Source organism: Cygnus atratus, chromosome 1, assembly GCF_013377495.2.
Source record: "Cygnus atratus isolate AKBS03 ecotype Queensland, Australia chromosome 1, CAtr_DNAZoo_HiC_assembly, whole genome shotgun sequence".
NCBI classification, from domain to species: domain Eukaryota; kingdom Metazoa; phylum Chordata; class Aves; order Anseriformes; family Anatidae; genus Cygnus; species Cygnus atratus.
The window spans coordinates 47,912,396-47,939,495 of NC_066362.1; the positions used below are offsets into that span (position 1 = coordinate 47,912,396).

The 27,100-nt window shown below is 43.4% G+C and overlaps 1 protein-coding gene across 1 annotated transcript in view; it reads right to left on the reverse strand.

Annotated features, from left to right (window-relative positions):
- PLXNC1 (plexin C1) overlaps nucleotides 1–26,635 on the reverse strand; it is a 72,378-nt gene extending 45,743 nt beyond the window's left edge. Inside the window, exons 1-6 of the mRNA XM_035551619.2 lie at nucleotides 25,585–26,635; nucleotides 15,497–15,619; nucleotides 12,421–12,555; nucleotides 10,297–10,397; nucleotides 5,203–5,317; nucleotides 4,063–4,207 (exon numbers count right to left, since the gene is read on the reverse strand). Of these exons, the coding sequence (XP_035407512.1) occupies nucleotides 4,063–4,207; nucleotides 5,203–5,317; nucleotides 10,297–10,397; nucleotides 12,421–12,555; nucleotides 15,497–15,619; nucleotides 25,585–26,535 (1,570 nt within the window). The 5' untranslated portion in view covers nucleotides 26,536–26,635. The remainder of the gene's footprint in view (nucleotides 1–4,062; nucleotides 4,208–5,202; nucleotides 5,318–10,296; nucleotides 10,398–12,420; nucleotides 12,556–15,496; nucleotides 15,620–25,584) is intronic.
- Nucleotides 26,636–27,100: the final 465 nt, after the last annotated feature.

The following is a 27,100-nucleotide window of genomic DNA, read 5'->3' on the forward strand; positions in this document are numbered from 1 at the left end:
GAAACCCATGTGTGCAGACCTTTCTGGCTTTTCTATGCTAGGAAGCAGATAGATTTTTAATACAGGAAAGCTACATAGATTTAAAGCATACCCACCTTGTAAAGGTAGGGAAAGCTTTATCTTTACCACAGGCTGGCTTATTCAGATGAAAACCAGCTTTGGCTACATCTAAACTGCTAAATCAGTAGTATCTCCTAGCTCCAAATGCCAGCACGGCACTTGGGTGCTTACTGCAAAGGTCACTTGCGTGCTTTTCAGAAACAACCCTTGGTACTGTTCATGTGCTTAAATACCTTACTAAATGGAAAGCAAAGAGTCTGATTTTTAAAGGTATTTCAGTGCTTGAAGATGTAGATGAGTGCACACAGACACTCCGAAATCCTCCACCAAACACCTATTTGCATCTCCAGAAATCTACATATCTGCAGAAATCTGACGTGCTGGGCACAAAATTGCCCAAATCACTTGCCTAGGTCATTATATGAGACAGGTCTTAAACCACAGACTACTGAAAAACAGTATTTTACTAGGAGTAATAAGTAAAAGCAAGAAAATTACCACTTCTGGCAAAGCTTGTCTTCTAAGTTTAAATACTTTAAAAATGACACAGTCAAAAATGGTTTCCTGATTTTGTCTCTGTTGAAATTAACAGAAAAACAAACAAACAAACAAAACAAAACAAAACAAAACAAAAAACTATTTCTTTCTGCATGGCCTGGGCTGACCTTTCAAAATCCATCCGACTGCATTGAGTAGCAGATATTTTCAAAATGTTTTTTTCAAGAAATGGTCCCTGAAGGAATTTTGCAAATGCATGTTCTGGTGAGACTGAGGTCACTTTACACGAGGTGCTATAAACAGTCAACATAACTCCCACACTTCTATTGCCCACTAATGTAACTTATAGGAACATGTGAATGGCAGTAACACTGGCAGGCACGAGCTAAGCTCACAGCCTTCTGGTTAACACAGTAAAAGCGCTCATCTTTGGCACAAAATACAAGCAAGGCAACCAGGCTTCCATAATACTATATTCTGAAGACCTGCTAATGGAGTAAGAGAAAGCCCTAGTCCAGGAAGACACAGAACCAAAATGACAATGAACTCCATAACTACAAGAAAGCATGGCGTTTGGGACTAGGTCTGTAAAGGACGTATTTTCTTCTCTAATGCTTTTGTCCTTAAAAAAGGATTTTTGTCCTTTTGTCCTTTACAGTGTTTACTAAAGCCACCTTAATAGTCTAGAATACCCAACGCATATCAGCCTAGCTGTCGCCTGCTAGGGAAAAAGTCTTTTCCTCTTGATTCTCAGACAGGAACATGGCACACAAAAATATATGGTATCAGAGGAGTTTTTCCTGTGCAAAGGCTGTGGATAAGCTCCTGAAGTCCCAATATTCCAGGGAACCTGCCTCTATTCTATTTTGTATTCTAACATAGGCAACTTAAAAAAGGTGAAAAGACAACCTGTAATAAAAGAACCCTGTGTTTCTATATAGATCCCTGAAGAAATGCAAGGGGGATATTTTACTCCTGTTAGTCAAAAAAGACTCCACTGTGAAGGATTATCATCTCAACTTTGAGAACCTAGAGAACAGCTCAAAAAGTCCAGATATTCAGTAATTTACCAGATCATTCTATTACTTAATCATAGAATCACAGAATCATTTAGGTTGGAAAATACTTTCAAGATCATCAAGACCATTCCTATGTTCAGTTTTGGGCCCCTCACTACACGAAAGACATCGAGGCCCTGGAGTGTGTCCAGAGAAGGGCTACAAGGCTGGTGAAGGGCCTGGAACACAAGTCCTGTGAGGGGCGGCTGAGGGCACTGGGGTTCTTTAGTCTGGAGAAGAGGAGGCTCAGGGGAGACCTTATTGCTCTCTACAACTACCTGAAAGGAAGGTGTGGGGAGCTGGGGGTTGGCCTCTTCTCACAGATAACTAGTGACAGAACTAGAGGGAATGGCTTCAAGTTGCGCCGGGGGAGGTTCAGGTTGGAAATGAGGAGACATTTCTTCTCAGAAAGAGCAGTCAGGCATTGGAACAGGTTGCCCAGGGAGGTGGTGGAGTCACCGTCCCTGGGGGTGTTGAAGGAAAGGATGGATGTGGTGCTTAGGGACATGGTTTAGTGGGTGATACTGGTGGTAGAGGGATGGTTGGACTAGATGATCTTGGAGGTCTTTTCCAACCTTAATGATTCCATGACTCTATGATCAAGTCCAACCATCAACTGAGTCACATCACTAGACCATGTCCCTTAGTGCCACATTCACACATCACTCAAGTACCTCCAGGGATAGGGACTTCACCACTTTCCTGGGCAGCCCATTGTAATGTTTGACCATGCTCTCCATGAAGAAATTCTTCCTCATGTTCAACCTAAACCTCCTCTTGTGCAACTTGTGACTGTTTCCTTCTGTCTTATTGTTTGTCATGTGAGAGAAGATACCAACACACTCCTTGTTGCAAGTTCTTTTCAGGTAGCTGTAGGCAGTGATGACATCTCCCTTCATCCTCCTCTCCAGACTAAACAACCCCAGTTCCCTCAGTTGCTCCTCATAAGTCTAGGTTTCTAGTCCCTTCACCAGCTTTGCTGCTCTTCTCTGCACGTGCTCCAGCAACTCAATATCCTCCTTGTAGCATGGGGCTCAAAACTGAACACAGTACTCTCAAGGTGTGGTCTCACCAGTGCCATGTAAAAGGGGGCAAACACTTCCCTCATCCTGCTGGCCAAACTATTTTTGATGCAGACTAGGATGCCATTGGCCTTCTGGGCCACCTGGGCCTGCTGCTGGCTCACGTTCTGCCAGCTGTTGACCAGCACCCACAGGTCCTTTTCTGTTGAGCAGCTTCCCAGCCACTGTTCCCCAAGCCTGTATTGCTGCATGGGGTTGTTATGACCCAAGTGCAGCACCCCGCACTTAGCCTTGTTGAATGTCATGGGATTGGCCTCGGCCCATCGATCCAGCCTATCCAGATCCCTCTGCAAAGCCCTCCTGCCCTCAAGCAGACCAATAGTGCCAACTAACTTGGTGGCAAGCTTACTAAGGGTGCACTTGATTCTCTCATCCAGATTGACAAAAAAGCTAAACAGAACTATCCCCAAGATTGAGCCTGGGGGAATGTCACTGGTGACCGGCTGCTAATGGGATTGAACTCCATTCACCTATGACTCTTTGAGCCCAGCCATCCAGCCAGTTCTTCACGTAGCATACTGTACATATGTCCAAGCCATGAGCAGCCAGTTTCTCCAGGACAAAAGTTTCCCACAGGATGCCCAAAACAGATGGCACAATCCATGCATCCAGTACAAATGGCTCAGGCCTCTAATTCTGAGAACTACCATTGAACAAAATAGTACAAAAATAGCGAAGGGATTCTACCAGTAATTCAGAAAGATTAAAGAAATCAAGTCGAACACAAAAGGTATACTAGCCAAATTGCCCTTGAACCATATATTTTTCTACTAATCATCTAATTGGGAAAATCCCTTTCTTACAAGTATCTAAGTGAGGTTGACCAAGGGGTTCACTGAATGTTGAGATTATTTGTTGTACAGACATTCACAGATTCTCCTCTTACTTATGCCGGTACTGATTGTTGCAAAGACAAATTCTGTTTGCAGGTGAGAGAAGGGCTGAGATAGGTTAATTTGTCAAGGCAGGGCACTGGAACAACACTGCTTCCATGGCTCCAGCCAGCTTGATTGTCATTGTAGCTACCTGAAGTTTCCTTACACAGCTGCTAACTGCACCACGTAAATATACTCCCCAAAGCCGAGAGACGGCACTGCTACAGGCTTATTTGAAGAAGCTGCTTCTAGTTATAGGTTAATATGTTTTATTACTTCTAGAGAGGATTCCATATTAACAGATATTTAATTATCAAGAATAGAGTAAGCATACTCAAATCACTTGACAGAACAGGAACTTTTTTTCAATGACATTTAATAAAGAGTATTACCTACTATTATACACATAAGGCTAGTATTTGTGCTCAGTTCTCTTCAGCAATAAAAGACAGCGAATAAGTACTAAATAAATGTAATATTAAAACATACCATAATCCATTGTCACCAGAGTAGTTAGACTGCAGAAACAGGATGAGTTTTTCAGCACTACATTTTCACAAAATATTTCAATAGGTTTTACAATTTCTATCATACAGGAAGTAAGGGTTTTGCTTATGCTTGTAGACACAGTGACCTATAAAACAATAAAAACATAAAAATATATTTCTTGTAAAAATTGTTAACTTCTCATCTTGTTTTTACAGAAAACTTGAAACTATGAAATGCAGGAAAGAAATTTTTTGTGGCAGAAGCAGATAATTCATTAGGTAGCTTCTCCAAGGAGAGGCCCACTCCCAACAGGAAAAACAATACAAAGAGTCCTGAAAGGAACAGCATTGCTTACTTATGGAAATTAAATGGATCTCTAAGGTATGTGAGGGGAGCATTCTGGAATATTTTTGATCTTAAAAAAAATAATTTTGCTATAAAAGTATTACATGCTATTATAATTCCTTCAAAATATTTGAGCAAGACCATAAGTCCTCACAGAGAGCCTACATTTGCATCCATATCCAAACTGCACTTAATTGTGAAACAAAATTTGTCTTGTAATTAATTATTCTTTGTTTCTCGCTGAGAGTGCTTTACAAATATGAACACACTAATGCATTCAATCAGGAAACCAGAAACAATAGCATGCAGATTAAGTGGCCGGTCACAATACTTGATAATCAAATACTCAAGGCTATGTTTGCTGTGAACAGATACTGAGTAAATACTAATATCAAGCACTTAAAGACGCATTTGTGTTAGCATATGCGCCCCAGTGAATGTTTTGTAACTTGTTACAAAGCTCAGAACTTACATAATGCACTCAATCCATATTCACTGGAAATATGAAAATAGCTGATAGTGATATAATGGAAAAGTTCTCTTTGTCAGCATAGTGAATCTTTGAGTCAACATCATGAAGTATAGCTTCAAGATACATTTTATGGGAGAGGAAAAGAACATCTGTCTGATCTACATATTCAGCATACTGAGATTTCCAGTACTTTCGCCAATTGTTGAGGTAAGAAGGACATATGTATGGAATGTAGTGACAAAAGAGGGAAAGCTGCAATAAGTGACAAAATGACACATTTTAAGTCACAATAAACAAATACACATAAAATTGGGTATACATACCTGATTTCTGGCAGGGAAACTTAGCAGGATTTTCAGATCTTTATCAGGTGCATGTGAGATGTTATACCAACCCTTTGTGCTGTTTGAACGCGTACAATTTTCTTTTAATGTGCACCTAAAATTATACATAAAATTATACTAGCTTCCTTATGATGGCTTTTTTTTCAGACACTGTACTTCAACTTGTTTAGTATGCTATTGATTTTTTACAGCAACACTATTGATTTTTTTACAGGAATATGGTTAAAACTGCAAAAAGCTCCAGGGAAACAATCAACAAAATCTTCTGCTTATCAGAATAAATTACTCTGCATTGATATATGCTCTAGGGTCCTCATTAAGTCAACGGAACTTAAACATATACAAGATACTTGGCCAGTAACGACGGACGTGGTAGCCTGAGATGGAATACATCACACCCACTTTCGACTGCTTCATTGTACAGCTCTAGATCTGACCCCTTTTCACTCTACACTCAATGGGGAGAAATATGCTCTTTCAGGGTAAGATTCTCCTAAGTTATTTTAGACATTCACACAAAAAGGAAATTAATCACACTATAGATTCTGCTGCTTCTCTCTGATAAGACTAAGAGGAGATGGGGATGAAGCTCAGATGTGGAGCTACGCTTCAAATGTGTAGAGCTGAGATGAATTCTTTTTCCCAATCACCTCTATTGTCCACTGATGTGAATGGTAATCTTTGCTCTTGGTTAAGAACACCTGTTTTGAAAAGGTAGTTCAAAACAGATTTCTCCATCTTCAATAATAAAATTAATTTCAGAGGTAGGATGGCAAAAAGTAAACAAAAATGTTGTAAATGTCAAATTGGAGGAAAGAAAAACTATACAACAGCATAAAATTAAGTAAGAAGGAGGGAACACCAGGATATATAAGTACTGTAAGGATAATACATATTAAAGCATGCAATAAAAAAAGAGAATATTGGAATACAAATTAGATGGACAGTCACTGAGTCTGAAAGATGAATCTTTAAAATATTGTCTGATGCGAACAGCTAATGAACAATTCATAGATTAACTTCAAGTAATTTCCTATAGCTAGCAAGTAAAGACAAGTTACTGCCAAATGCATATAACTTAATATTTTAATATTAATTTGAATATTCATAAATGTGATACTTAATGCTTTAATAATAATACTTTTCTACAAAAGGTAGAAACATGTCTTGCTTCAATTATGTGACTAGAGACGTGTATTACGGAACTATTCTTTTGCTAAAAACTAGAAATGTGGACATTCTTGCAGAGCATGGACCTTGATATAATTTTTGCATGAGGAGCTCACTGTTTGAACATATTTCACAATGTTTTTGTTCTTCAGAAGGAATAACACATAAAAGACTTTCAAGAAACATACCCACCACTTTCCAAAATGCCCCAAATAACCCCACAAACCATACAAACCCTAAGGCCACCTTCTCTGTAAATTAAGATGTTGGCAATAGCAATGAAGTTAATCACGGGGTCACTTCCTTTGTGGTCTAACTGAGGAAACCACTATGTAAGAACCTGGTGGAGCTTTGCGTCTAACTGAGGAAACCACTATGTAAGAACCTGGTGGAGCTTTGCATCTGAATACATTCAGAACACAACTACACTGTCAGAAATTGGAAGAATGGCTAACAATCAGGACAAATTTAAGTCTCATTTATATCTCTGTTCAGCTTACTGAGATCACAAAGGTCCATCAGCACCAGCTTTAGAACTACAAAGGATGGTTGGGATCTGTCATTAACTCATGTCCATAAACCAGATGCTAAATAATTTTCACTGGCAATGAGGCATGGCAGAGAGACATCCAAAAGTTTCTGATGGGCTGAGGATCACACTCTTGACCATGCAAGGCAATGTACTTGTCAGACTTGGCACTAAATAAACACATACATCTCAGTGACACTAATATTAACATATTAAAAAAGAAAACAGTTGATAAAGCTGAATATTTAAAACCATCTCCGGACAAAGATATTTACATTCTTAGGCTGCCAGAGCAACACAAGGAGGGAGCCAGCTTCCCTAAACTACAACGAAGAATCTAACAATTTCATTGCAAAAAATGTACTATCACCTAGGACCAAGGTCTGTAATTGTCTATGCCAGGAAAAAAAAATTGTCTTTTGTTGCTCTAAAAGCTGATGTTTAACTTTCAAAGAATTGGCAATGGAAAATGGTCATTTCATAGGAAACAGACACATAAGGGGAAGTAGAGCATCTGATGCCTCTCAGCATAAATTTTCCCAATTGCCCTGTAGAAGCAAAGAGTAACAAGAAGTCCACTCATTTAAGGATGAGATTATTTTGTTGTATTCCTATTTTGAGACAATCTACACTGTTTGCAAGCATGCTGTAATGCACAGAACAGATAAATATTATTTGTGAAAATTTACATACAAATTCAGAGAAATACTAAGAAAGTAAAAAATATCAATACAGCAAAAGTTGCTGAAAGTTTCTGCAGTCTGGCTTTCTTGGAAAGGTGGAGTAGCCCAGACCATGTCCAACACAAAAGAGAATTTAGACATAGTAGCAAGACAAGACACAAAGCAGAGGGTGAGATTAATTAATTAACTGGGGGAAGAGAGCAAATTGAGAGAGCAGGATTCCGAGGCTTCCATGAGAGGCAAAGGGGCACCATCTGCTTTAAATACCCTATGGAACTTCAGGTTCAGATTTCAGGCACCCATAGACATACTGTGTTATTTCCATATTGAAAATACATGTAAAACATCAGTGCCTTGTACTGGAATAATTTCAACATACTTCAGGTAAATCTGATTCATCTATAGAAAATCTATAAACACTAGGAGAAATCACACTATGCTATGACTAATTGTTTTGAATGATTTTAAGGGAAAAGAGGAATTTATATATTTGTCCTTATGGAAGACAGAGTAGACATGGGAAGATTGGCAACATTTTGTTTCATCTGTAATAAAACGCGCATATTTTTTCATCAAAATACTGGATTTGAGTTCATACTGTCTTCAAAATGAAGCCCTGCTATTAAGTTTTATTTAAAAAATTCGGTGCACATTTAATATAAAATTTATTTTCAAGTGAAAGTATAAAACATATAATTGATCTCTAATTCAAAATAAAAACTTTTGTGACAACACCATGTGCATTTTTTCAAAAAAGAATAAAATATTATGGAATATATTGCTATAGTGGACTTTAATAAAAGTATCTGTTAAAAACGTCCTCTTTTTCTAAAACTTTAATTAGAGCTCTCTCTTCACAAAAACATTTAATGATGCTAAGTGTTAACAATGAAAAAATATGTAGGTGTTGAAGAAATCCATATTACAGTACTTCGTTTTTTCTCCAAAAGAGTAAACTACTTCTTTTTCAACTGGGTGGAAACTTACGGTGATTCCCCTACTAAGTAGGGGATTTACTGACTGAAAACTGTTATTTGTAAGCTCTTTATAAGGTAACTAGAAGCCTGAAAAGCTTACCGCTGTAACTTATAGAGTCTCTAATAAGACAGGAAAAGAGGATATGAAAAAAAAAACAAAAGAAAGCACACTAGAGAATAAACACCTACTCTCTTCTGATAACCACCTTTGCAAACACAAAGAAGCAAATCTTCAGCAAAATCATGGTAACACTGAAACAAAACCAAAATGAGTTGTATTAACCTTTTAAAGGATGGTTACTAGTGGAATTCCTTAAAAATCAATCTTTTAGCCAGTTTTACTTCATGTTTTAATCAGTGGAACTGGCATAAAAATAAGGTATACACTGATAACATCAGCTGATGATACAAAGTTGGGAACATTGCCATGCAGAGTAGGATGAGACTACCACACAGGAAAGCTTGGATAACTTTGAAATGGGATGACATTTCAAAGCACAAGTACAAGAACATGTACCTACATCAATAAAAATCTCACAACCCATATGTGCTATAGACTGGAAACTCATCAGTTGGAAAGAAAACAGAGAAACAGAAGGGCCTGGGGGCTTTATGTGATCATGGATGACTGTGGTCCATCAATGTGTTGCAGTCATGAAAAAGACATTTATGATCCCAGGACACACAACGTAAGGTGCTTCCTGGACAAACCGGGAAGGATTAAAGACCACTGAACAAGCTGAAATCTCTTGTGGAACACTTTGACAGCCCGGGCCATCCTTATTTTAAAAGGATGCATAGAAACTTCACAGAAGATCTACTGGAATGGAGTTGAAGAAAGGAGTGCCTTACGTGAAAGCAGCTGTTTCAGCACAGCATAATGAAAGTGAAGAACGGGACTGCAAAACCAGGGAGACAATGAATGTGAGGGACAGGGAAAACCAAGGCACTGTGGGCACTAGGACAAGTATAACCTCTCCATAGATACACGTGTGATGAAAATGAGCAGAGAGATTTTAACCAGGAAAAAAATAAACACTTGGATAGCCATGCGATCACAACAAGCAGGACAAAAAGCCCATCTAAGTTTAAGATGGAGCTTGATCAGTTTATGGTGGGTTTACATTATGTGATTTCTTGCAATTGCCAAGACTAGGCTCGATGACCCAGGAATTCCTTAAATCCAGGCCAAACATGCAGTAGCTTTAAAACCTGATTCAAAGAAAGCAGCAAACCTCATCACTCAAATGCAAGGACAAAGTACTTAGAAACTAATTCTCCTCTAGCCTAAACCAAAGGCAGTGGATCCAAAGCAGGGAATTGTGAATATTGAAGAAAACTGAGTGCTCTTTCCCTCCACTAACCTGCAAGAGACTCCCAACTATTAAGATGCTTCAAGTATGAGTATACAATTTTCTCTCTCAATCAATTTAGAAAGCAAAACTATCTGCTCTAAAACCAGAGCAATTTCTTCTTTTTAGCCCAACATGCATTTTATGGATAGATCTCAAAAGTCTGAGGGTTAACATAGGCTCTAAAAGGTACAGAGCTCCTTTTCACATAACAATAAAGTCGCTCGTAATTATGGCTATGATTGATTTCATAAAAGTTCAGTAGATACAATCTTGATGCTGAATACCCCCAAGCCTGTAAAAATGTACACTGAGTAATAATGCATTGCTTTTATATGCAAGGCTAAAATACCAGAAAATACCTTTGATTCAGAGAACACCACCCACAGTAGGGATCCTTTGCAGATAAGCATTCTTGCTTGGAAACATATCTACTGCAATTTGCAACTGGTATTCTTCTCACCTAGAACCAAAGAATGCAATAATACACTGAATTAAAATAGCCTCCAGAAACAGGGAAATTGAGGGTTACCGTTAAAATTCTGAGAGCAACCAAGCACGATCCCTTCAGGGAAGTTTCCTTACAGACTCCCCTCTGCCAGGAGACCTTTGGATAGAAATATGCGGCCTATTTTACACACACTGCATTTTGTCATCAGATGATGAAACTCCTCTGACAATGACAATTTGGTTGTACTACTCAAAGGCCAGCATGGACAGAGTAATGCAGGAAAGACTGATTAGCACAGTGAGTTATAGGTAATAACAGAAAGGAGGCGTATTTTACAAATAACGCTCTGCTTAGCAGCATAGTTTTCCTCTCATCAGAACTGAAATTTTTAAATGATAGATGAAGATGCATCCAAAAATGCATGCGCAAAACAAAATGCATCTGTGTTTACATCAACATGTCAGGTAACTGCATGTGCACACTGGAACAAGCGCATGCAACTACTTAGCATGCATGCAAGCAAATGCTATTTCAATAAGCAAATATAAATAATTGTGGCTGTATCGTATATATCTATACTTGTACATTCAGCTTGAATATCCTAGTCAGCCATTTTCAGAAAAGGAAAGGAAAAAGAAAAAGAGAAAGCTGTTTACAAATACAATAATGCTATTAATAACAGTGCTAATTAATAATTTTAATAAGAAAAATGTTCCTGATTCAAACCATTTGTTTACAAATCTGTAAAAATTAAAAGTTTCTATGTTTAGTGAACAGAAAGAAGGATATATAGCTTTCTGCAGAACTGCATTTACTTTTTCCAACTACAAATTTTAAAATTCAGTTTATCTGAAAGTGTTTGAGATTTAATTTTGGAAACTAGACAACATCTTAGACGACTAGCAAGTAGAAAAAAAGACAGTGTAGATGCCTTATTTAAGCTACAAGAGATGATTAGAAAGGCATTTATTCCTAGAAGCCGTTGCTCCTCTATAACAAGTTGCTCTTGCCAAAGAAAACGCGAGTCTTTCCTTTGAATATTTACATATATTTTTGACAGAAATTTTGAAACCTTCTGCATTTGTGATAGATGGTTTGTATCAGTCAGGAGTTGTCCCACCAACTTACCCACTCTCTCAGACGGCAGGTTAAAATGGTATGTCCACTGCTGGAGAAGGGATCTTACTGTAATGTAAATGAAGGTAACCAAGTGCTGGGTAAAATCCTGTCCGGCTAAGATGGACAGCCAGCCCTTATATTTTCACTTCCATCTTCCCAGCTGCTGGCGAGACAACGGAATTTGCTGAGTTGATGCTCAGCAGCCCCGCTGCAGGGCATGCTGCAATGACTACACAGGTTCCTGGGAGCCACTGTTGGGATGCAGCTCTGACTCAGATGCCCACATGCAGCAGCTTCCAGGGATTGCCGGATTTCTTGGCCTCATTATGCATACACATTAATCACTTCTAATTCTGGGGTTGTTTTGTTTATTTGTTTGTTAAGTCTAGGCCTAACTGAAGATAGTGAGAACTTTATCACTGACTTCATCAGGACTAAGACTTCAAACCCATCTCTCACGAACTAAGAAATTTCTCCACATCAGAAAATGCATAATTGAATAGCAAGCCCTGGCACCAATACCTGGATTACCACTTCAGAGGAACTCAATCTCCAAAGAGTCTACAAGTTTTGTCTGCAACCTCCAGGTTTGATTCTGCATGATTCCAGCCTCCAGGAAAAAAGAGAAAAAAAAAGTCTCTCTTGATTGAATGACATAAAATAATCATGGGATTAAGGGCTTTGCTGGATCAGAACAATGGTGGGCAGCACCATGGAAACAGAAGCTCTTCTGAGCTCTGCAGAAATGCAACCAAAACTTAGAGAACATAACCCAGTCTTAGATATAAAGCTGGTAACTGCAGTTTGGATGTTTAAGTTTGGACTCTGACCCATACTGATGCTTCACCTCTAAAGTGCCAGAAATCCTTAGAGCAACAGTTTACTTTATTATTATTATTTTTAATGCTGTACTTACCTTATTGGCAGATGACAGATAGATGTAGTTATTATCTACTGGATCAAGTCGAAGTTTGGGGAAAATAGAGGTTTCTTCTTTAATTTCATACAAAACCTCTGGGCAGTTAGATTCCATATCCTCATTAAGAATAGCCTAAAACACATTAAAGAAAATTATTCACAAACCCTTTTATTGATCAGTTAGTATTTTAACCAAAAGCCTAATTTCTGTTTTTTCAGTAACTACACCAGAGTCTCTGAGATGATTTACTGTACCCTGATACTGTTTACCTACTGCACTGGGTCTCACGCTGTGGAAAGATGGAAGAAAAGACCATCAGAACAGAATTTCTACAACATACACAGCAGACACATTTTGCACTGAACCTAGCACTGCTTTAGTGTATGAAACATCCCACTCACCAAGTATATTCATGACTGTCACAGAAACTGAATGTGGAAGAGACACCTATATCCCCGTCATATTGTGTTAAGTACTCCTATGAGTGGAGAAGAGAGTACTAGTCCTCAGAAAACAAACTAACATCCAGGTACCCATAATGTAAAAGTGGATCTATGCAAGTAATTGACAACAGTCTCCAAGACAGAAGTTTCTTTGTGGCTTCTGTGAGTATACATCTAAAGTGGTTCTTTCTTATTCTGCTCAACGGTAGTTTTCCACCACCCTTCTCACCAAATTCAACAGAACTAGAGACCACAGAAACTTTATTTTGCAAGTTAATAAGCATGCTAACACTGATACAAGTTTCTTCCATAAACATGACTAAACAAGGTCACGTTCATGGTCTCTACTGTGCTAAGGAGACATGAAAGACTTCAATTCTGTTTTTCATTACCAAAAGCACAGTGTGATCAAATAGACAAAAGCTTTTCAAGCTCTTTATTATATTCCTTTCCAACTGTCTGCGATAGAAACAAAAAATTAGAGTCATCCTTTGCAGTGTAGACAGGAAATGCACATTCTAGCAAAACTCGGAAAAAAATAAAGCATAAAAGACCTCTGGCTGGATGGTTGAAAAGTTTCATAGCGAGATAAGATGACTTTCACTTCTAAGCGACTTATTTAAGCTAGTGTAGGTCAACTATTCAGAAGCTAAGGCAAAATGAGCCTTGAATTTTCTCTCTAATGGACAGCCATTCACATCATACAGACCAACAAACAAATAAATATGCTCTTTTGCCATGCTCCCCAAACCTACCAATATTTAATATTTCCACTGGTAGATAAAAGGGTTTGTAGAAGGAGAGTGTCTGCTCCTTTAACGGTACCTGGTCAAGGAACTTTTCCAAGGCAACAAGGAAAAGGGAGACAGTGATGGGAACCAAGTCTGGTCAGTAATAGAAATCGATGAGGGCATGAGACAATGTGGGAGTCTTTATTCCAGCAGGGTTATCTGATAGAGGACTTCTAATCTGGGAGACAGTCACAAGACAAAAACCTCCCAGTCACACTTGTCTCTGGGCTATCGAATTGCAGGTTCTGGTTCCAGGAAGGTCAACCTGGCCTTTACAGCTGACAAGATTGCGAACCGGGAGAGCCATGGAGACTGGGAGGGTGCAGAAACTGCAGAGTTCTGCAAACCCCCAGGGATGTGCAGGGGCAGGAGGGACAAAGATGTGGGGAGAGGTTTAAAAGGGTATAAGAGGGCCGGTCACGTGTAACGGGGCCTGTCAGTGCACTCGTCTGGCCGAGTCCTGCGTCTGATCACCACAGTCTGTCCTATCTTCTCATATTTCCTCATTAAATCTTTCCTTGACTCTCTCTGTGCATATTCATACTGTCTCTCAGTGTGCATGCTGCAAGGACTACTTGCCAGCTCCTGGCCAGACCTGTGTGCATGTGAGGGAACATCAGTGCCAGCTGCTGGCATCAGGCGGGGGGTGTAGCTGTCCCCAGCCTGTGGTGCCAGCAACTGGGGCTAGTGGGGTCCTACATCAGATACTGGAGCGAGTGGGGTCTTCTGCTCCCTGCCACGGGGTGGAGGCGGTCTGTGTTACCAAATCAGCTACTGGGGGGGGCCGGCGCGGGTGAGGCGAGTGCAGGCTCTGCACCAGCGGCTGGAGTTGGGCTGCAGGTTGCAGCCCCTGTGCCTGGTGCTGGCTGCTGGAGGGGGCCACATGTCTGTATCTTCCCCAGCCTGGTGTGTGTGGGGTGTGCCTGTGTATTTGCCAGCAAACTTTAAGCTGGACCAGGCAGCGAGTAGTGGGCACCTTGGATCCAGGCAGGGGTATCACGCAGGCAGGGGGGCCGTGCTGGTACGCCCAGGGGGACCTATGAATGCGGTGTGTGTGAGGGACGAGTCTGTGTGTGCAGCAAACTTCAGGCTGCACCAGCCAGTAGGCCACCCATAAAGTTGGTAGCTGGCCCAGAATCCGCTCACGGGTGCTAGGCAGACAGAGCAGCCATGCCGGTACTTGAAGGATCCACACGTGTGTGTGTGCCTGTGAACCTGGAGAGCGCTCTGTGTGTGCCTGCACCAGTGACCTTCCGTCTCTACCAGTTGGAGAGGAGGAACGGGCCTCATCTGTCTGTGTCTGTGTTTTACATGAGGCCTGTGTGTAAGTGCTGCTGAAGGCAGCCCGTGTGTCTCTAGATACGTGCTCAGCTTTGCTGCTGGTGAGACCTGCAAAGGGGAAGGTGGCAGCCGCGTCCCCAGCCTGGGCTGAGACCCTGGGACCCCAGGCACCGGGCTGGGTCCCAGCGGTCCTTGGCTGGAGCGACTGGAGGGGACAGCCACGCTCTTTACCTCACTTAACAGAAAATCAAAGCAAGGAAGTAAACAAAAGGCAGAGTAAATGAGAACTCCACAGTCCATAAATTGATTACCGTGGGCATTAGCAGATTAATGAAATGCTTCCATGAATTCTAAACAGGGTACATAATTGCTTTTGGAAGTTATCTTGTTCTCCAAGTAACAATACAGTAGTTACTTCACAAACAAACAAAAAAGAAATTCAGAGATTCAGGGTGGTATATCTGTTTATAATCCAGTGTATAAACAATAGGAAAAAATACTGCATTTGAGCATGGTAGTAGCTGATGCAGAAGGGAGGAATTCCCACACTCCACTTACCTTCAGTAACTGTCCATCATCTGTTCCCAGAAAGAGAACTATCTGATTTAAAACAACTGTGCCATAAACAGCTGCTAATCCAGAGTGAATCAAGGTAGGTGATTTCTTGATTGATCGTTCCTCCTGAAAATCAGATATAGGAGAAAATCATTACAAAACTATTCACCTGTACTGCAAAATGTTAATTAAAAAAAAGAGAATCCCTGGAAAGATTCTCAGAAAACTCAACTTCAGAAAATAGTGTGGGTGACATTTTTATTCTGGCAGAATTTCAGAGCAGCATATCTTTGGAAATGTCACATAAAACTACTTTTTTTATACATGGCAACTGGTCATATCCATGATAGGGATTACATATACTGCAGCTAAACCACTGATCTCAGTGGGACACAAATTTAGTCTAATAGCAGCACATTACTTTGCAAAAAAAAAATTCTCTTTCTGGGGACATAAGGCCCCAGACCTATTCTGGATTGCCAGTACTTCTCAGTGAAGCCATGTTTTCCCATCACCTGAGATCATGTATTATAAGGGCTACGTATACACTCAGTAACCTCTTTTAAAGGCATGCAAATGTTCTGGAGAAAGCAGACTTCAAACACACAGCCTTTTTTTTCATGTCAGAAAATGAAGAGCTTCATCCGCCTGCATGGTTTCCTGCTTTACACTAAAGGAAGTTGAGACCTTATTACATAAATATAAAAATTATATAAAGCAGCATAAAGTTCATGTCAGGGAGAGCAAAAAGGTATTTCCATGAACTTTAAAATCAAAATGTTACCTACAATTCTCTGTCCAAACTGGATGAAGTTAAGAGTCAAATGTGTGAAAGCAGCTCATGAAAGAAAAAATTGTGCAGGAAATCCCTGTATTTTGTGGAACAAGAAACCCCAAGCCAAATAACCCAGACCTATCACCTTTACTGTAGACAACCAAGTTTTGGGAGGAAGCCCTTACTGTGTGAGGGATTGGGAGAAGAGCTCAGGCAGAACCATGTCTTTGGGAACAAGCCCCATGCATCAGCATAAAACGCCCAGAATTTCAGCCTCAGGGACAGATCCCTAAACCTACAGGAACCCTCTGAGAACTTATTTTGCTTTAACACACAAGACACAGTGTAAGAAGGGACCTCTAAAATCCACATTTTGCAGAAATGTGAAAGCATTTCTCAAAGTTATGAAGCAAATCTCTAACATGGTAACAGCTGAATCCAGCTCTCCTGCATGCTAGGATGATGGTTTAACCCCAAAAAGCCTTCCCATATAGAAATACATTTTTTCTGAACAGCAATCCTAAGTCAATTAAAATCTTTTTCAGTCATCTGAATTATTAATTAGCTTGCAAGAGCTGCCACTTGGAGTAAAAGAAGACTTGATTAACTTTCATATTTAAAGATTTTTTTTTAAATGCAACAGGAAGAAGACATAGGAACTGTCATGTACTGGCACAGAACTTCAATAAAACCCAGTTTGGTATGAGACTTCAGTACCATGGAGATCTGTTTTATATATGGGGAAAAAAAAACTGATTGCAAGCATTTTGAGGTGGAAAAAGCTAACTCATTTTTTTATTAGATCAGAGGGTAACAAACTCCAGCACTGGTGCAGACAATGAGCCCTCTCTCAGACCAAGGAATGAGGAGATGAAGTGTTCCAGGCTTTGATTTCCAAGAGAATTAGGAGTTTTTTCTCCGTGCACCATACAGCAGCGTGAGGAAGACAAACCACCCTAAGTTCCTTGCAGACTCCATACAATAAGATCACAGAAGAGGGGAGGACTCACCCAGTCTCTGAAAAGCTTTGCTGCCAGATTTTATTTTGACCCACACACTAGTAAAAGAACTAGTGTCATATCAGTGCATCCTCCTCATCTGACTGAGGAACCAGTACTGACAAGTGTGGAAGCCTCCTCCCCTCACTCTGTTTGCTAGAGGGAGGGTCAATGCGACATTGAGCTAATACAGATCCGGAGAGGAGGAATTTAGATGGTGGGCAGTCACAACAAAAAATGTCACCTCTCCTTTGCAACCTATTTCTCCAGCATGCCCATTCCCTCCAGGGTGCAGCTGCTGCTTTCACCCTTCTGTCATCCCTCTTCCAAGTGCATTTACTTTTTTAACAAGCCCTTTTACTTCTTCCACTGTGACTAATGGGGTTACAGCACTGTAGGGCCTTCCCGAGCTTTTTCTTTCACAGATAAATCCAGCCCTAAAATACATTTACAGTCTAAACTTCCCTTATACTTGAAGAGTCATTCATCTCCACAGTCATCTACGCTGTAACACTTCCAGGCTCATTCAAAAACTAGAAATGCAAAAGAAAAGACAATACTGCTGCAGAAGACTTTTTTTTTGTAAATTCTTCAGTTCCACCCTTCTATTTTATTGTAATGTTCCCCCAAATCTTCACATAAACAGGTAAGCTCAGAGATCTCAACTTAACTTGCATCTTGCTTTTAAGATCAACACTTCTATGCTGTTTGGTTATTGGCGTGAAAGGTATTTATACTCATTTCATATTTTGCATCTCTTTTTCAGACTTATCTCTGTATGATTCCAGCTGAGGCAATCACATTCCCACTTCTAGTTTCTGTCTTGATTTCCTCTTCATTCTTTTACATTGCACACCTCAGAGGAAAGGGCAGCATTTTAGCTCACTCAACATTCAACATACTGCAGTCGGCCAAAAGGCAAAAATTAAGGGTTTGCAAATCCAGAGTGAACAAATGGGTGCAGCTATACAAAAGGGCACAAAACTTTTGAGCATTGTATAGCAATAGCCAACACTGGAACAATACAAAAGTGTCTTTCCTAGAGGGAAAAATCTTATGGAAACTCATTCTTCTTTCTGAACTTCACCACCCTTCAAACTCTTCCATCAATTGTTACTACATCAGAGGGCAACAAATATTGGTGCATGCAGTGAGCCTTTATTATGGCTAGGAATCAAGGAGATGAACTGTTCCAAAATTTTATTTCCATCAGGTTTTTTAAGTGGTATATTGCATAGCAATGCTGGGAGGACAAACCCAGGTGTGCAAACTGCAAAACATGAGGGAGGGTGGCAGGAAACGAGAGGGTCTTCATGGAGAAAGATCCTGAGCCTCATGATGCAAGGCAGGAGGGACAGTCAGATGCTACTCTCGTGGAAGAGGCTGATGGAGGCTCCTGAGACATGGGAGGCTAGAAACGTGTGACTTCTTGCAGCAGAAGAAATGCTCCTACTCCACCCTCAGTTCTGAATTTACAGAATCAGTGAAGCGCGCTAATAAGCAACGAGGGAGAACAAGCTCCATTAAAAAAGGCTTTGAAACCAACTGGGCTTGAACTGAGCACTAGCAGAGAGAGCAAGAGGAAGTGGTGGGTGACAGTGGTTGGAGATTCCCTTCTGTGAGAGATGAAGGCACACATCTGCTAAACAGTCTTGCTGTTAAAACGGGTTTCTTTTTTTAGGGGCCCTGATCCAGTACATTGCAGAGAGACTGCCAATGATTTTCCATTCCTTAGACTACCACCCACTGTTGCACACCCACATGGGCACCTAAGACACTGCCCGGAGCAAATCAGGACTACAGAGCTCTGGGGGCAAAGTGAAGGAGATAGGACCCCAGGTTTTGTCAGTCCTATGGGGCCAGTGAAGGGTGATGCTTCCCTGGATTTGCTACTCACAAACAAGGAAGAACTGAAAGGACATGTGATAATCAATGGCAGTCTCTGCTGTAGTAACTATGAAATAACTGAGTTCAGGATCCTGAGGGCAGAGAGGAAAGAACAGCAGAGTACAGACCCCTGGACTTCAGGAGACCAGACTTCAGCTTGTTCAGGAAACCGGTTAGTGGGATCCCTTCGAGAGGCAGCTTTGAAGGGAAAAGGAGTTGAGGAAAGCTGTCAGATCTTTTGGGACAAGCACAAACCTCAGGAAAACAAGCAGACATATCAGGAGATGGGCTAGATAAGTAGCGAAGTCATGATTTAACTACAACACAGAAAAACAACATAAAGGAGGTGGTAGCAGGAACGAGTTACTAAGGAGGAACTGTCTCTACATATAGGGAGAGCATCAGGAAAACCAAAGCTCACCCGGTGTTGAAACTGGCTAAAGATGCTATGGGCAACAAGAAGAGTTTCTACTACCACAAGAGCAATAGAAGAATAAACAATGACAAGGTGGGCCTGCTGCTGAATAGGGCAGGGGATTTATTGACAGGGGATGCAGATAAAGCTCTGATTTTACTGGCAAGGTCTTGCAGGCCTTTGTGCCTAAGAGTTCAAGGAGGAGTGAAACTACTAGTATTGGAAGAGGATGAAGCCAGGGGTCTCTTAAGAAATCTCATTTCTAGGGAACAGATGGGATCTGTAGGAAGATGCTGAGAGAGTGATGTTACTGCAAGGTCATTCTCTCATACTTCAGAGACTGTGGAGATCAGAGTAAGTCTCCAACAAATGAAGAAAGGCAAACATTGCAACCCATCTTCAAAAAGGACAAGAAGGATGACCTGGGGAACTACACACTGGTCAGCCTCACTTTTTGCCTGGGAAAATCATGGTGCAAATCTTGGAAGCCATTTCAGGGCACAAGAAGGAGAAGATGGTGACTGGGAAAAGCCAGCATAGATTTAACAGGGATAACTCATGCCTGACCAACCAGATTGTCTTCTGGGATGAAATGACCTGAGGTGTGGAGGAGGGTAGGACAGTGGGACAGTAAGACAGTGTCATTTACTTTGGCTTTAGCAGGGCTCTTGACACCATTTCCCACAGCCTTCTTGCATCCAAGTTGAGATGCTACAAGGCTATACAGCAGGACTGCTGGATGGGTCAAAAACTTGATGGATCATCAGGCTCAAGGGATATCGGTTAATGGTTTGTACTCTACCTACAGACTAGTTATGGGTGGAATTCCTCAGGGAACCTACCCTGGGACATGTCCTACTCCGTATCTTTATCAAGAACATGGAGAAATACATGGTGTCAGAGGGATGGGAGATGCAGAGCCAAGCTCTTTACTGAGGTGCATGCAGGACAACAAGCAATAATGTCCACAAACTGAAATAGGGAGGTTTCCAGTGGATATGACACTTTAAATAAGAAAAATCATGATAAGGACAATTTTGCAGAATAGGTTGTGCAATTTCCGTCCATGGAGTTTTCAAGCTCCAACAGAACAAAGCCCGGTGCAACCCTGTCTGATCTCGGAGCTGACCCTGCTGCATGCAGGAAGCTGAACTGGAGACCTCCTCTGAGGCTCTTTCCAACCTGAATGGCTCTCTGGTCCCAAGGAAGAAGTCCTCTGTTCAGGAGTCCCCAGGCTCTCAAAAGTTCTCACTCAGAACACCTCGTGAAGCCAGACGACAAAAGCAACTCTTCTTCTTACTGGTAATGTGAGAATTTAGAAGTCTCATGTGGCTTACTTCCCACACCAAACATGGGCAAACCGAAACTGGAAATTCACTGCAACTGGGCGGAAATATTCACTCTAGAAATGTTAATTCGATAAGTCTGTCAAACATCAGATGAAATACTAGCAGCCTGGTAATACACAGGAGATGACTTTACTACTGGAGAGTTAATTACAGGGTCAATTTTTGATACCAAATGATATTTACAAGTCTGTAAATCTCCCCTTAAATAAAAGATCATGGATCTTTTGGAATGAGTTACCAGACAAATTCAAATGTCATTCCTGCAAATTAATGGTCATGATTAAACTGATGCAACTCCGGTGACTTCAACACCTGATTCTACCAGCTAAGATTTGTCCCAGGGTTACAAATTATGCTCAATAAATTAAGGAGCACGTACCGACTCGCATACTTATCACCCACTGAATAACACAAAAATTTAAAGAACAGGCTGTTATGTATCCTCACTCGCATTAAACAGCAGATGAAAATTCAACAGAAATATCTTATCATTTAGCAACCGTCTCAGCCAATTTTCATTTTTTAGGATTTTCTCCCTCAAATATTGCAGAGCCCTTTCCTTACCATGCAACTTTTTTCAACTGCAAATCTAATTTCCCGATTTCTCATTACGGTTAGATAATTTCCTATAACTCTCTCCTGTTGATGTTACCTCATTTGAGCACTTTTCTAATACATCTGCTTATCTGTGATCCACAAGATCCTGGGATCTCTGGGAGAGATCTGAGATTCTAGTAGCTCCTGTTCAGCCACAGAACAACAGAAGCAAAGCCTTTCTTAAAGCTCATGAGCTACTGGAACAAGTTTGTGAAAGGTTACAATGTGCCTTGTATGTCCTGGCTAAGGAGCTTCTACTTCATAATTATGACCCACCAAAAACGTTTGTTAGTGCTCAGTCACGCTTCTGAAAAGAAACTGAGAATCAGATTTGGCAATTTCAGATTTAATGACTATGGAAATCGTGATGATGATGTACTTATGTACACACAGTTTACGCTGTCAAGTTCAACAACATACACCTCAACAGTGTATGTAAGCAGATATACTCAAAATGAAGAGATATGGATAAGAGGAAAACAAGTTGAACACAAAATTGCAAAATATTTTCACAGCTTCATCTAAGACTTCATTTTTCTCTTGCTAGTTACAGATCATGTTTCTGGAAATACAATGTTACATACATCCAGAATAAACACAGCCAAGTAGGACAAAATGCTCTGTGCATTGCATTTCTCGCATACTGCAAGAAATTAAGCAAAATTAGCTTCTTCTCATAAGCAGAGATTCCAAAGAATTTATAGGACTCAAATACTTTTTGATAACGCTGGTAAGCTAAGATCTTAAAAATTACTAATTTTGAATGACAGAGTCAAATCCAGCATCAAATCTTACTGCAAATGTCAACGTTGGCCTAAGTCGTGATCCGAGACCAAAGAGATCACACACCTACAATGAGTTCCTACAGGACGGTAAGCAATTTGGCACCAATCCAGTGAGGTACTCAAGTTCACACTTAACCTTAAATGCATGGGCATCTCCCCTGAAAATGGCAGAACTACTTATATGCCTAACGTTAAATATGCCCTTAAGTGCTTTACTGGGTTAGGGCCAGAAAGCTCGGTACCTTACAGGAATGAGCTCACGGTAGGGCATGCAGCAATAGCACGGCAGGGAAGTCAGGAGCACAAACACCACCGGGTAAGCCCCTCTTGCAGCGTGCTATTCAGAATCACAGTGCCAACACAGTGCAAGCACAAGCAGCCACGTGGGTACAGAGAGGTATGAGGATGTCTTGCCTAAAAGTAATCAGAGTAATTACAGAAATGTGAGGAATGACAGGATCGGAAGACAAACTGCCACCGATCCCTAACATACTCTTACTACAGACTGTATTCCTGCAGTGAGGAAATTGTATTTGCAGTCCCTACACAAACTGACAGGACGTGTCTGTGCACACACACCTCATCACACCGTATCTGAGCTCTACAATTCAAGTGCACCCAGCAAAGGCAACTAAGACCCGCAGCACACTACAATGCTTAGCATCTTCAACGCAAAAGTCAGGATCATGTTTGACAAGGTCCACCAGCCACAAACACCATCCAGGACTCGAATTCCAGGCGATCATAATGTTATAACGCACTCTTTTCCTCTGTACCGACACTGTCTTCAAAAGACTGGACAGAGAGGCACATGTAAGCACCGCTGCTTGTCTGCGCACCCTCTACAACATGCTCCTGATGCTCTGTGCTCCAAAGCAGCCCTTTCTGGCCACAGCCCGTGCCAGGGATGGCACACACCTTCCTCGCATGCTGCGTGCTGTCTGACGCGCTGCGCGCTATCTTCCTGCCAGCTCCGTACTCTGCACGCTTCTGAGTCAGAGAAGGGTATGTTCCACTTTCGCAGGGACTCATGATTTGGTGAGAGACAGTAGAAGAATCTGGACTCAAACAACCCAGAAGCAGAAGCATATGGGCCTGTCATCCACAAAAGTATTCTGCATTAGCCTAGCCTAACCTTCTGTACTATAAAAAACATATTACAGCTGAACTAGATGCATTTATTTATATGTTTATAAACTATAAGCACATATCATTAGCTTAAAAAAGGGAACACAGTTAGTCATGTAACGTTACAGGTCGTATTACTACACAACACCCCGATGTCCTGCGATCTCACGAAATATTAAAATACCATTTTCCCATCAGTGGTAAACTGTATGCACTGTTGTGGCAAAATACCATGATTAATGACATCACTGTAGTTAGGGACATAATGTCAGGCAATCACTTTAGTCATTTTTAATGTTGGGATTCTCCAGCACTGTGCCCAAATATAATCTACATTTCCAGAAGGGAGACAAGCTTTTTGGGTTACGAAAGTAACTTTGGAGTAACAGAAGTCTGATCTAAATCAGACAGATCCTTTGATGTGTGGATCACTGATTTTTCGTATTCAGCCATTTGGATGCGATGGAGAAAGGAGATCGAGAGGAACACAGGACCTGACATGTGTTACCTCACCCTGTGAATTCCCAGGGACTCCTCTGGAATTTCCAGCACAGGGCTTTGAAAAGTGCTTATATAGGATCTGCTGCCCAGGGAGGTTTCATTTTTCTGCTTCTGCATGCTCAGAAAGCACCTTATGAAGAAAACCCATGAGTAATTAGAAATAAGGAATACAAATCGCAAATCCAACTAGCAAAACAGATATTTTGGGATGAGGATGAGACTTCAGATTCATTCAGCAAGTTTGCCTTGTGAGAGCACCATAATCACGCACTAAGTTACAAACTGGCACTGGATATCAAAGAACTGGCTCTGGCTCTGTTGTGAGAGTTCCACTATTTACTTCAGCACAGTTGTTTCACCCACATGGTGAAATGGGTGTTCCCATTCATAATGACATCCTCTGACACTGGCAATGGTGTTGCAATTCAGCAGGGAAACGAGCAGACTGAATCATAGGTGCCCTCTGGTAGCTTTTATTTGGAAGAATCTTGGCACTCTGCTCTGCTGTGGGCTAGATTTTGTCGCCCAGGAGAAACTACTACACTTCTTTCAAGGAGTTTCCAGCAAACTCCTGTCATAACAGTGTAAGGATTCAGGGGTTAAGCTGCAGACTCTGGAGCTGCAAAAAGATACGGCTTGCTTTACGATGGCTTGCTCGATCCCCTGTGGTTCTCCCTGATACTTTTCAGCATTGTTCCTTTTACCACAGCTCTGAAAAGACTGAGTGTGACTTGAAAGCACGGATGGGCCTTACAAAAGCACCTTCTCGTCTTGAACTACATTTTTAGCTTCCCAAATTTCCTTTTTAGCTCATTTCTTCACTAGCTGCCAAGGCCACAGCAAAGCAGGTAGCCTTGCCCACCCTCCCTCCATGTGCACAGGCCACCCCACAAAGGAGGAAGGAGTTCACAAGAGTGTTACAGAAGGAGGTGACCAGGGGATCTCCATGGGGTACCGCTTACCTCTGAAAATGTAACCACCGAGACAACAAATACATACTGGCTATTGCTGTCTGCTGTGCATGCTTGTCTGGGGGGGGCTTGTGGGCCCTCTTGAGAAAGAGTCCTGGGCCAGTCCTGGGAGGTCTGGAGAACACCCACCACCGCGCCAGCAAGCATAAATAACTCATGAGCAATGGGCATAACAACAAGCACAGCCCAGTGCACAGAAGTCAAACTGATAGGCTTTTTTTTCCATTTCTGATGTAGCTGCAATGACACGAGATGTGAATGCACAGAATAAGGTAGGAGATGCTTTATCTAGGCTCTATGGAAAATACAATGAGGTATGACTAATTCTTGGCAGAAAAGGGCACACTGAGTGAAAAGCCCGAGTCTTGAGCCTGACCCAGGATGCCCTCAGGTGCTCCCTCAGACACATCCTTCCTGAGACATAGTTGGGAAGGACGCTCCAGGATCTGTTAAGGGATCGTCTCTTTAGAAACAGAAAGCGCTGCATAGATCTTCAGGGCTGCCGGAGCGAGGGCTGATGCGCAAAGCCGATCACGGCTCTGAAGTTCCCCCGAACTTCACGCGCCTTTGGGTCCACTCGCCGGGGACGGCCCTCGAGTCATGCACAGCAGCACCGGCAAAAGCAGCGCCAGCGACAACACCGGCATGCAGGGCGAAAGCTTAGCAAAACGACGGCCAGACTTACGCAGTGGTTCTCGTTGACGGCGAAGTGCGTGGAGCCGCAGGCTTGCTCCTTCATCTCCTCCATCCCGAAGATGCAGACGGCGGTGGCGTTCCAGGTCTTGGTGCTGTGGCTGTGGTTGAAGACGCCCACCCACCAGCCCTTCTCTCCCTGGCGGATGAGGCTGGAGGAAACGATGAGGCTCCTGCACCCACAGTCCAAATACACCTGGCCTCGCAGGGAGAAGCCGCGCTCCGAGGGCTGCAGCTGGTGCAGGACGGCCATGCTCGGCGGCTCCGGGTCCTTGCCCGACTTGGCCTTCCAGCGGTAGTAGGGGAAGAAGAGGTGGCCGCCCCACCACAGCGCGTCGACGAAGTGCAGGGGCTCCACGTCGTACTTGATGATGCCCAGCTCCTCGCTGGGCAGCAGCGAGTCCGTGGGGCGCACGGTGATGGCGGTCGTCTGGTCCGACTCGGAGGGCTCGCAGTCCTCCTTCGCCTCGCGGCGGCCGGCCGAGTAGGTGGCCGCCACCGCCAGGTACCAGGCGCCGGCCTGCTGGAACACCACGCCGGCGGTGGAGCCGCCGGGCAGGCAGCTCACCACCTCGGTGCGGTTGAAGCGCTGCCGGTAGGCCGGCCGCTCCCACACCTCGCAGCTGCCCGACGCCCGCGTCCAGCCGGCCAGCAGCACGCCGCCGCCGCCGGCCTCCTCGTAGGGCAGCAGCAGCTTGCTGCGCACCCCGGGGGGCTCCCCGCAGCCCGAGCCCTCCGCCAGCGGCGGGACGCGGCGGCGCGGCCGCAGCTCGGGCAGCAGTTCGTAGAGGCAGCTGCCGCCGGCCACCAGCACGCCGCCGCCGCTCACCTCGATGTTGTCGATGGGGGCCCCCGGCAGCTCGAAGGACTGCGGGCCGCCGGCGCCCGCCAGCGCCGCCAGCAGGGGCGGCAGCAGCCAGCCGAGGGCGGCCGGCGGCGCCATGGGCGCGGGCAGGGCTCGGCTCGGCGCCGCGGGGCGCCTTTAGGTGGCGGCGGGCGGCGGGCGACGCTGCGCCATGCTGCGCCCGGGGCCGGCCGCCACCGCCGCCGCCGCCAACGCCGCCGCTCCCTCCTCCGCCGCGGCCCGGCGGGCGGGGAGTTCCTCTTTCGGGGCGGGGAGGAGGGGGCGCCTGTGCGGGAGAGAGGTGGGCCGGGCTCCTCCGGGAGGGCTGCCCAGGCGCCTCGCCTCACCTCGCCTCGCCTCCCCTCCCTCCCCGCGCTCGGCTCCGCTCCGCGCCCCGCCGCCCCGGCCCGCCTCGCCGCGGACGAGGGGCGGGAGCCGGCCCCGCCGCCCGGCGTGCGGGGGGCCGGGGAGGGGAAGGGGAGGAGGAGAGGGAAAGCAGGGGAGGGGGCGAGGCGGGGCGCCGGCAGCGCCGAGCCGTGCTGAGCCCCCCCGGAGCCTCGCCTCGCCCCCGGGCGTCCCGCGGGGCTGGCACCCCCTCAGGGCACCGCCGTCAGGGCTCCGGGCCCGCCGCCTCGCAGCCCCGCGAGGGACGGTGCCGGTGTCC